This window comes from Oratosquilla oratoria, chromosome 14 (assembly GCF_046742065.1).
Source record: "Oratosquilla oratoria isolate Oo_2021 chromosome 14, ASM4674206v1, whole genome shotgun sequence".
Classification (NCBI taxonomy): domain Eukaryota; kingdom Metazoa; phylum Arthropoda; class Malacostraca; order Stomatopoda; family Squillidae; genus Oratosquilla; species Oratosquilla oratoria.
Window position 1 is genome coordinate 65,823,460 of NC_134790.1, and position 12,358 is coordinate 65,835,817.

The 12,358-nt window shown below is 36.2% G+C and overlaps 1 protein-coding gene across 5 annotated transcripts in view; it reads left to right on the forward strand.

Annotated features, from left to right (window-relative positions):
• The window catches only part of Plc21C (Phospholipase C at 21C), a 952,170-nt gene that overhangs the window by 836,175 nt on the left and 103,637 nt on the right, over positions 1-12,358 (forward strand). For all 5 annotated transcript variants that reach the window (XM_076198141.1, XM_076198143.1, XM_076198142.1 and 2 more), the window contains 2 exons: positions 9,484-9,693; positions 11,662-11,816. In XM_076198141.1, the coding sequence (XP_076054256.1) occupies positions 9,484-9,693; positions 11,662-11,816 (365 nt within the window). The remainder of the gene's footprint in view (positions 1-9,483; positions 9,694-11,661; positions 11,817-12,358) is intronic.

The window sequence follows — 12,358 nt, forward strand, 5'->3', positions numbered from 1 at the left end:
AGAGATAAGGAGTTTGGATGTGTTTGAGATGAAATGTCTGAGAAGTATGATAGGGGTTACTAGGCTAGATATAGTGAGAAATGAGGAGGTGAGAAGGAGAACAGGGGGGGTGTAAAGGGAGCTGGGAGATAGGGTTGATGAAAGAGTATTAGGATGGTTTGGACACATGGAAAGAATGAGTGAAGAAAGATTAGTAAAAGAAGTGTGGAAGGCAGAGGTGGAAGGAGTGAATATGAGGGGGCATCCTATGATGAGATGGATGGATGGGGTGAAAGGAGCATTACAAAAGAGAGGAATGTCTGTAGAGGAAGGATGGAAGAGGACAGAAGATAGGGGTGAAAGGAGAAGGGTTGTGTATGGATGATGCTGTGATGCATGAGGGGGAGTAGGTGGGGGATGGGGGGGTGAGGAAGTATGTATGAGAAAATATTTGACGCAGCCTGAAGGGATTTCTCCCCGTCTTCTCTTTTTCTGCATAAGGGGATGGAGAGGGGGGGTCGCCAAATTTATGAAGTGGCCTTGCTGTGGATGTGCTGTGTCTTGTGACACTGCTTCTGACCCAGGACAGTGGACAGGATGCAGGGATGACCTGTCATCCAGGAGGTGCCAAGATAAGAGGGGGGAGGGGAGTGGAATATATAGGAAATGGAATGGGTGGGAGTGGTTTCTATGCCTTTTTCTTTTTGGCTACCCCCCGTGTAAGGGGGAAAAAGCCTTTGGTATATGTATGTATGTATGTTGTTTGAATGTCAAATTGGTGTGTTGGCACCATCTTTGTCATTGCTCTTTGAATTCTTTCTAGTTTCTTTATATTTGTGTTTACCTAGTTGTATTTTACAGGAAGGGGAGCTATACTCGTGGTGTCTCATCTCCATATCTCGTTTTATCTTGACTGATTTTAAATTCGCGTATTGTTTTTGCACACACCACATTTTCATCTAACTTGTTCCAAATATCTATTATCCTGTGGGGAAAGCTGTTCTTTTTCAGGTCTCTTCTATAATTGTCTTTTTTTTTTTTTTCCGTGTTCTCTTGTGTATCTACCATCTCATTTTATTAGATCCTCTCTATCAATAATTTCCATGCCTTTCATGATTCTATAGTTATCAAGTCTCCTCTCTTCTTTGCTCCAATATCTGTAGCTCAAATTTTGCCTGCCTCTCCTCATATGATAGTTCTGAGAGCATTGGTGCCAATTTTGTAATTGCTCTTTGTATTCTTTCAAGTTTTGTTATACATTTTTTTTTATACTTGGTGACCACGTCGTTGCTGCATACTCCAATTTTGGTCTTATCAAAGTGACTAGTATTTTCTTCCTCATTTCTTTGTCCAGGTATGTAAATGCCACTTTGATTGTTCTTTGTAAATTATAAGTTTCTCCAAAAACTTTGTTTATATGTTTCTCAGGGGACATATTATTCATAATAATGAGTCCCATGTCTTTCTCATTTTCCACTTTTTAAATTTCTTCCTCTCCCAATTTATATGATCCCAATATTCTTATCCTCTTCACTCCGGGGCACATCGCACGTCTATAAGCATTAGCTGCCAGACGTGTGATGTTGTGTCATAATAATCGCATTATAAAAGATAAAGTTACTGCTCAATCGCTCGTTCTCTTTCACACATGAATTTTGATAACCATAGAAAATATGATGAAGCCAGTTTAGAGAGAATTAGGGTCACGCAGGTACAACTACAATAAATATACAGACGCTCCTCTACTTACATTAATTCGTTTTACGTTTTTTCGATTTTACGTTTGAACTGACTGTAAAAAAAATGTAAAAAAAAAAAAAAAAATTGAGTGAATTTTTTAGTTTAGCGTGCTCTCCGTAGTTCAAACGATACTTACGCATGATGCTGCGTACATTGTTTACATGGCACAAACGACAGACTGAACGTGCCTTGCCTCCTCCCCCTTCTCCTCGACCATTTCAATTTATGTAGCTTGAATTTAATTAATTTTAAATTAATGTTATTATTTTACAATGTTATGTTTATAATTAATGATTTAGGGGTGTTTTTATAAGATACGGTAATAGAATTTATGGATGTATAGTACAGTATGAATGGTCATACATTACTGGAACATACAGTAACAACTTACGTTCATTTTCACGTCACGTTCGGCCGTTCGGAACGTAACTAAAATGTAAGTTGAGGAGCGCCTGTAATCAAGACACCAACGTCGGCATCATTGTGTACCCACCTGCTCCTCATGACGCCTACGTAGGCATCACCGTATGGAAGTGGTTAAATTGCTTCTTCCAAATTCCTTTATACCACACTTCTTAATATTGAATTCCATCTCCCACTTCCTACTCTATTCCCATACTTTATTGAGATCACTCTGCAGCGACACAATCTTCTTCAATGTTCATTTTTTTTTTTCAACATTTTTGCATCATCTGCAAAGAAATTCATATAACTTTCAATTCCTTTATCCATATCATTAACATATATATAGCAAACATTATTGGGGCCAGAACTGTTCCTTGTGGAACTCCACTAATCTCTTCATCCCAATTAGAATGTTTGTGTCGTATCACCACTCTCATTTTTCTTTCATGCAAGAAGTCTTCCATCCACTCCAGTAGTTTGCCCTGTATTCCTCCTGTAGTTTCTAATTTCTTTAGCAATTTCTTATGTGGCACCTTATCAAAAGCTTTTTCAGGTCTAGAAATGTGCAATCAGTCCATCCATCTCTTTCTTGTATTATATCTATTAGTCTTGAATAGAAACACAAAAATGGCACCTACACTGTCAAATCTGACATATGAACAAAGATTGGAGAAATTACATCTGTCAACACTGGAACAGAGAAGAGAAAGAAGTGATTTGTTGACCATTTACAGAATTTTGAAAGGGATGGAAATTCTCGATAGAGATGACTTATTATAGTCGGACAGAAAAGAAACATGAGGACAAAAAAAAGAAACTAAAGAAGGACAGTTACAGAAGAAACCTGAAAAAGAATAGCTTCCCACATAGAGTGATTGATGTCTGGAACAAACCAAATGGAGAAACAGTGAGTGCCAAAACTATACATGATTTTAAGAATAAACTGGATGCAGAGAGATATGAAAACAGGTCTCTATGAGCATAGCTCTTGTCCTGTAAAATACAACTAGGTAAATACATGATCTTCTTTGTCTAAATTCAAATTGCCTTAGATTTAGTACATTGTTTTTTTTCCAAATGCTTTACCCATCTAATTTTGATCATTCTTTCACAAATTTTAGCTACCATACTTGTAATAAAGACCGGTCTTTAGTTAGTAGGGTCTTCCTTGTTCCCCCCTTATATATTGGTACTATATTTACTCTTTTCCAATCTTCTGGAACTTTTCCTTCTTTCAATGAACTGTTTATTAGACTATGTATTTTGTCACTTTGATCCTGCATTCTCTCAAAATCCAGTTTGCTATTTTATCTGGACCATGCGATTTTCTAACATCGAGATTACTCAAGTGATTCATTATTTCTTTCCTTGTTACTTCTATCTTTTTCATAGGGGGGACTTTCTCCTCCCAATCAACATCTCTAAGTTGTATGTTCTCTCTCATAAACACTGATTTAAAATGTTTGTTCATAATTTTTGCCATTTCTATTTCCTCTGTGTATTCAATTCCTCCTTGTCATAGTTTCACTAATTCTTGTTTGTTTTCAGTTTGTTATTTACAAATCTATAAAAAAGATTTGGTTGATCTTTACATCTATGACATCCTTTTCGTATTTTCTCTTTTCTTCTCTGCGCACCTGTACATATTGGTGTCTATAACCTGTATATATTTTCTATTTTTTGGGTTGTTTGTCTTTCCTACATTTTATCCAAGCTTTACCCCATTTGTCTTTTAACTTGCTACATCTTTTGTTGTACCAACAATTTATTTATTTATTTATTTATCTATTTATTTATGTATTTTTTATTTATTTTTTTTTTTTTTTTTTTTTTTTTTTTTTTTTTTTGTCTTGGAACATACTTTTCCAGTCCATATAAAAAAAAAATTCAATTTTTTTTTTCTTCTACTGTTGTTTCCTCCTTGTGTATTCTTTCCCAGTCTGCTTTTTGGAAACATTCTCTCATCATATAAAAATTTCATTTTCCATACATCAATCTTCTTTTTCTATATTGTTAATTTTTAACCATGTATTTTCCTTCATTTAGATCCAGTTCAACTAATATGTGGTCACTTTTACTTAGTGGTGTCTTATATTCAATCTTGTCCACTATTTCAGGTTCTGGTGTGATTATTAGGTCCAGTCTCAATGGTTCTTGCTCATTTCTATACCTAGTAGTCTCTTGTATCCATTGTGTCATTGTATGTTCTATATTCATATCAAGTAGTACATTTCCCCATAGGTCATCTCCACCCTTCACTGTCATCTCTTCCCAGCAGATTTCTTTACAATTAAAGTCACCCATTATAACTATTCTTCCTCCATCTTCCATTATTTTATTTAGTGTTATCCTTGTGTCTTCTAACATATTTTTGTGTTCTCTCTTTTCCCACAAAGCTGTTTTAAGATGTACATAATTTACCATAAACTTCCTGCTCTTCTTGTCCCTGTCCTCTATTTCCATCATAATCATCTCAACTCTATTCTTTCCATATGTAACATTTCTCACATTTATATCCTTCTTAGTCAGAAACATAACTCCACCACCTTGTTTTACTTCTGTGTTTCTAATCCAATAATTATATCCACCATGTCCTACACTGTTGGGTGTTAATGTACCCCTCAATTTTGTCTCTACAATTTCCATTATGTCAGGTTCTTTTTCCTTCAGGTAATCATTCAGTTCATTCAAGCCTATTAAGCTGTCTATATTTGTGAAAGACACTTTTAATTTTCTGTTACCTCCATCCTGTTTTCTGTTTCCCTTCTGTTTCTCTCTGCTATGAACCATTTTCTCACTCTCATATTCACTACTCTCCAATAGAACTTCTCTTTGTCTGACTCTGTTATTTTCTCCTTTTTTTCCTTAGCGTCATTTTTTTTTCTCTTCCTCTCTTTCCTCTTTATTCCTCTCTTTTTATTGATACCTGTTTATACTGATCAGTTTTTGCTAGTTTCCCTGTTTTTGATAAGACATTCTCTGTTGTTGTTTGTGACCTGAATTTAACCTTAATTGGTCTGGTCTTGTCTAAACTGTATTTCCCTAGCCTATAAATTTCTTCAATTTCTCTGTTTCATGTTCACCTTCTTGAACTACTTTTAATACCTTGTTTACTTTTTCTTTCTCATCCCTTACTCTTGTAGTCCTATTTGGATTATGCTTCTCTCCCATTCCTAATATAATTATACATTTCTTTTTATCTGCTAAGTCTCATACTATATTCTCCTTCTCTCTCATCACTTTAATAACTGTGTCCTGTGTTCCTTCATCTGTTGTTTCACTATATCTCTAAATTCAGTTTTGTTATCCTGGACTTTTTTTCCAACAACTTACCCCTTTTGCTATAGACTCTTTATTTTCTTTGTTGTTTCTTTGTAATTTTTCATTCTCATCCTTTACTTCTTTTAACTGTCTTTTTAATTCTTCTATTTCTTTATTTAGGTTTTGATTCTCCTTTTTTAGTTCCTTCAATTTATCAACTCTTTGTGTAATTGTTGCGAGTTGGTTAAACCTAACCTCCCATGATTCATTCATTTTTGTTAGTTTTTCTTCTAGACTTGCTAATTGGGGAAGGTTGTCATCTTCTCCCTCATTAAATCCATAGAAGTAATTATCTCCACTTTCCATTGAGCTGCTCTTATCCATATTCCTACTTTTAATTCCCTAACTTAATTGTTCGACATCAGCTGTGTTGCCTGCATATAATTTATTGTTTACACTCCTGGTTTTAAGGCATGCTCATCTCCCTCCTCATTTCCTTCAATTTTCTTCAGTAATACCTCCCCTTCGCCTTTTTTTTTTACCTGCCCACTACACCATGAGCTTTCCCCTTCCCTAATAATACAACACAGGTACTCCCTCATTGCTGAAATTCATGAAAGTTGCTTTTTTTTTTTTTTTTTTTTTTTGAGTTCCAATCTTTGCCATCAGTCCAACAATGTGTGTATTTACTTAGTTGTATTTTGCGGGAAGGGGAGTTATGCTCGTGGTGTCCCACCTTTGTATCTCACAGTGTCTAGTTTACTTTTAAACTCATGAATGGTTTTTGCGCATATTATTTCATTATCCAGTTTGTTCCAAGTGTCCACCACTCTATGTGGAAAACTGTTTTTCTTCAGTTCTCTTCTGTAGCTATGTTTTTTTATTTTCTCTCCATGTCCTCTTGTGTTTCTCTTGTCCCAGTATAGTAAGTCCTCTCTATCAAGTATCTCTGTGCCTTTCATGATTCTGTAGATGGTCAGTAGGTCACCTCTCTCTCTTCTTTGCTTCAGCATCAGGAACTCCAGTTTAGCCAATCTCTCCTCATATGATAGGTTTGCAAGTGCAGGTGCCATTTTTGTCACTGCTCTCTGGATTCTTTCTATTTTCTATATATTATTTTTGGTACTGGGTGACCACAGTGTTGCTGCATACTCTAGTCTAGGCCTTATCAATGTAACCAATATCTTTTTTATCATCTCTTCGTCCAAGTATGCAAATACCACTTTTATTGATCTTAGCAAGTTGTAAGCCTCCCCAACAATTTTGTTAATCTGTTTATCATAGGACAAGTCGTTTGTGATAATTACCCCCAAATCTTTTTCAGATCCTGCCTTCTTTACCTCCTTGGTTCCAGTTATATATTTTCCTGATATTCTGTTTTTGCTTTTTCCAAACTCCATTATGCTACACTTCTTAGTATTAAAGTCCACTTCCCATTTCTGACTCCAGTTCCATACCTTATTCAGGTCTTCCTGCAGTGCTTCACAGTCCTTATCAGTTTCTACTTTCCTTAACAGTTTGGCGTCGTCTGCAAAGAAGCTCATGTAACATTTCACATCCTCATCCATGTTATTCACATAAATAGCAAACATTATTGGTGCCAATACAGATCCTTGCGGTACACCACTGATCACCTCTTTCCAATCTGAATATTTTTCTCTGAGCACTACTCTCATCTTTCTACCAATCAGGAAGTCCTCCATCCATTTTAGTAGGTTCCCTTGTATTCCTCTTATGTGTTCCAGTTTTTATAGTAATTTTCTGTGTGGTACTTTGTCAAAAGCTTTTTGCAAGTCTAGAAAGGTACAATCAGCCCATCCATTTCTTTCTTGCACTATGTCTATTAGTCTTGAGTAGAAGCATATTAAGTTTGTGGTGCATGATCTTCCTTGTCTGAACCCAAATTGTCTTGGGTTTATTATGTTGTTGTCTTCCAGATGTTTTACCCATCTATTCTTGATGATTTTCTCACAAATTTTGGCTTTAGTGCTTGTTAGTGATACTGGCCTATAGTTGGTGGGTTCTTCCTTGTTTCCTCCTTTATATATTGGTACAATGTTAGCATTTTTCCAGTCTTTAGGTATCTTTCCTTCTTTGAGTGAGCTATTTATTATGTTGTGTATTTTGTCCATTAGTTCTTCTTTGCATTCCTTTAGAATCCAATTTGCAATACCATCCGGGCCATGTGATTTTCTGACATCAAGTTTTGTTAGATGTTCTGATATTTTTTTTTGTGTTGTTGTAAACTCACTCATGTGGGGAGATTGCTTGTTATTATCTTCGTCCCAATTTTGTATTTTCTCTCTGGTGAAGACGGATTTAAAGTGATTGTTCATGACTTTGGCCATTTTTAATTCTTCTGTGTATTCTATATTTCCTTGGTGTAGTTTCACCATTTCCTGTTTGTTTTTAAGTTTACCATTCACATATCGATAGAATAGCTTGGGTTGATCTTTGCATTTATCTATAATATCCTTTTCATGGTTCCTTTTCTCCTCTCTTCTCACATTAACATGTGTATTTACCTAGTTGTATTTTACAGGAAGGGGAGCTATGCTCGTGGTGTTCCGTCTTTATATCTCATTTTATCTAAACTATTTTTAAATTCATGTATTGTTTTTGCACACACTACTTTCTCATCTAGCTTGTTCCAAATGTCTGTTACTCTGTGAGGAAAGCTATTCTTTTTCAGATCTCTTCTATAGCTGTCTTTCTTGATTTTCTTTCCGTGTCCTCTTGTATTTCTTTCATCCCATTTTATTAGATCCTCTCTATCAATAATTTCTATGCCTTTCATGATTCTGTGTGTGTGTGTTTGTATGTATATACACATATGTATGTATGTATGTATTGTATTGATATTCATCCTTTATTAGAAAACTTTGGTCACTAAAGCAAAACTGTGATATAGATTTATTTTACTTCATTATTTGTTCATTGTCATATCATGGTGTATTTGGAAGTATCTTTTATTTCTTTATCAAATCATTTGTTCTATATATATATTTCATATTCTGTTCTTTATTAATACATTCAATAATAATAAGTGTCTACATGACACCCCTCATATACTTGTTATAAGCAGCTTTCAAGGTTCTGTTCTCTGTGGCCAAAGTATTGCTTTTTGACTAAATCTCATACAGCAAAGAAGTAGGTGCTGATGACTAATATGATGATAGTTTACAAAATATTTATTGTTAATTTCATATTGTTTTTCACTCTAAAAATCTCAATTCTTGGAAAAGAATTGTGATGCAGTAATTCTGGCAACTTGAAAAGTGCAAACATTTAATTTTTGTAGTCCAAAAGAAGTCAATTGGTGTAATTTTGGTTAAGCTACATGTTTTGAAAACTTGGGTATTTGTTCAGTAATTTGCTAATAATCATACTCCTCTGTTTTAAAAACTGATATACAATTGTACTGTTTTTACTTATCTATTTATTTTTTGTAAGCCAAAAGTTGGGACAAGGCAGTAATTGGTTTATGATGATTATGTGATGAAATATAAAAAATTGGTAAAATATCTTATGACATCCAAGTATTCTAATGTACTTGACTTGTGAAGCACATATTATAAAGAAAGAAAAAAGAATGCACATGTAATTACCTAACATGTTACACTCTTATTTGTATAAAATGTTATGCACCATCCAATGGCTAAATTACCTTTGTGAATGGCAGCTATCCCTCTCTTATTTAAGTCATGTAGCTGAAGAAAGCATAGATTTCTTACATAAAATGTTTGATTTTTTGTCACAAATTTTAAGCTTTATATGAATTCAGTTTCTCAGATATCGGATATAAAGAACTTATTGGCTTTGTAGATACACTTACCAAAGATTTTGTAGTAGTCATAGACAAGTTGTATATATTCATCAAACATTTTGCTGCATTTCTCTCATTGTTGACCCATCTAAATCTCCCTGCAAAGTTAGCATAATGATGTTAAATAGAAGTTAGATTACCTACTTATTGGTCATTGAGAGGTGAAATGTAGCAAATCATTTGTGTAAACATAGGTGCTTGTGGTTATATTAATGTTGAATTTGCATTATCATGAAATCTTAAGGATCTGTATTTTATTTTTAAATTCACAGAGAGAAATCGTAGTTATGAGATGTCCTCCTTTGTGGAAACACATTCCCTCAACTTATTAAAGGAAAGCCCAATGGAATTTGTCAACTACAATAAGAGACAATTGTCCAGAGTTTATCCAAGGGGCACAAGGGTAGATTCCTCAAACTTCCTTCCTCATCAATTTTGGAATGCAGGATGTCAACTTGTTGCTCTTAATTATCAAACTCTAGGTAAGTTCCAAAACATTCTCAATTAGTTTTCAGATATTGTATCATTTGCACATTGTAAAGATTTTTTAGCTCTCAGTTTCTGTATCTATATCTTCATAGTGTATAAGATTGATTGACAGTGTTCATTAGTCACTGTAAACAGCCTTTGAAAAAAAAATATATATCTTTTAAACATATCTATACTTTTTAATTCATGTTATTAGTAACAGTAATAATTATTGTCATGTGTTTTAATGACTAGAAACATAGCCTCACGGTGGCAGACAATGGTCCTTGGGCCCTCCCATAGATCTCTGGGAAGATTGTTGAACTCTTGTCTATGTTGCCTATGCCTGGGGTTATTTCCATGTCACTAGTTTACAATAGGAGTAGGGGAGTAGTTGCTGGTTGTCAGCTGTGATACTGTGTGGGAGTACAGTTCAAGTTAATAGATACCTTGGGCCTGGTCTAGAGGAAAAGTACTTGTGTGAGCCCCACATCTCCAGATGAAGGTGATGGTCTTGATAAGTTTTGAAGATGGGTGGCAGGGAGATCTCCCTGATGTCCATCTTGCAGGGGCACCACTTGCAGGTACTTGTCATTGGTTCCTCTTATTAACAAAAGTACCACTTGCAGGTACTTGTCATTAGTCCCTCTGTTTAATAAAAGTGCAACTTTCAGGAGGTGCAAGAGGTGAATGCAAGGGTAGTGGGTCAGGGATTGGAGATGGTTATAGAAAATGGAGAAAAGTGGGAGATAAGCCAGTTGTTGTTTGCTGACGACACTGTGCTTATAGCAGGATCAGAGGAGGGATTGAGGAAGTTAGTGACAGAGTTTGGTAAGGTGTGTGAAAGAAGGAAATTGAAGATAAATGTGGGTGAAAGTAAGATGATGAAATGTACAAGGGGAGAGAGTGGCAGGAGGCTGGAAGTGAGTAATAAGAGAGAGAGACTGGAGGAAGTGGATAGTTTTAGATATTTGGGTGCGAATGTGGCAGGAAAGGGAGGGGTGGGGGTGGAGGTAGGACATAGATTGAGAGAAGTGAGTAGATGCCTTGGTGGATTAAAAAAGTGTAATGAGAAATAGACATTTGGGAATGGATGCTAGGAGACTGTATGAAGGAGTGATTATGATGACAACACTGTACAGGGCAGAAACATGGAACATAAGAGAGGAAGAGAGAAGGAGTTTGAATGTGTTTGAGATGAAATGCCTGAGAAGTATGATATGAGTTACTAGGCTAGATAGAGTGAGAAATGAGGAGATGAGGAAGAGAACAGGGATGGAAAGGAAGTTGGGAGATAGGGTTGATGAAAGAGTATTAGGATGGTTTGGTCACATGGAAAGAATGAGTGAAGAAAGATTAGTAAAAGAGGTGTGGAAGGCAGTGTGGAAGGAGTGAACATGAGAGGGCACCCTAGGATGAGATGGATGGATGAGGTAAAAGGGGCATTGGGAATGAGGGGAATGTCTGTTGAGGAAGGTCAGGAGAGGACAGAAGACAGGGTTGAATGGAGAATGGTTGTATATGGATGATGCTGTGATGCAAAAGGGGGAGTGGGTGGGGGATGGGGGTGAGGGAGTACGTATGAGAAATAAATTGACGCAGTCCGAAGGGATTTCTCCCCGTCTTCTCCTTTTCTGCATGAGGGGACAGGGAGGGGGGTCACCGAATTAATGAAGCAGTCTTGCTGTGGATGTGCTGTGTCTTGTGACACTGCTTCTGACCCAGGGCAGTGGACAAGATGCAGAGTTGACCTGTCACCCAGGAGGTGTCAAGATAAGAGGGAGGGTAGAGGGTAGTGGAGTATGTGGGGGATGGGGTGGGTGGGAGTGATTTCTATGCCTTGTCTTTTGGCTACCTCCCATGTAAGGGGGAAAAAAGCCTTTGGTACAGTATATGTATGTACAACTTTCAGGTACTTGTCATTGGTCCCTCTTAGTGTTAAAAGATTTAATACTAATGTGGTATATAAATTTTTGTTACAGACCTTCCAATGCAATTGAATCTGGGACTTTTTGAGTACAACAATCGCTCAGGTTACCTTCTCAAACCTGACTTTATGCGGCGACCTGATAGAAAGTTTGACCCTTTTGCTGAATCTACTGTAGATGGCATCATTGCTGGCACTGTGTCTGTGAAGGTACTGTAATCACTAGCTGTTGTAGATGTCAAAGCTGCTCTTTGTAGCTTAGATATAAGAAGAATATAGGAAACCATAAGATTTGTGTTTTAGTATGTGTATGGTTCTCATATGGGGTTATCAATGCAGTCAGTACTTTATAGGACATCCCAATGGAGCAGAGCCACATATCATTTTGTTAAAGTAAAATCTCTGGTAATAAAGTATGATGAAACACTGCTGTCCTTCCTTTCTTCTGTTCCCTTGAATATATTCTCTACCATTTCTAAGGCTCCACATTTTCCCTCTCTGGTTCTCACTGTGGTGGACAGGGTAAGAAGTATGCTGCCACTGTTTTCACATACATGGCATAAAAGGTGACTAGATAGAAAAGAGTGAGGGGACCAGAGATCCCCCTCTACATTTTTTCATGTGAGGAGTCAAGCCATAAGAAGGTCTAACAACCCTGGTAATTGGGTCATTGAATGTGCATGGATGTGGTATGGATGAGAGAAGAAGAGAAGATATTCATATTATGTTTGAGAGAAGATAGTTGTATTAGT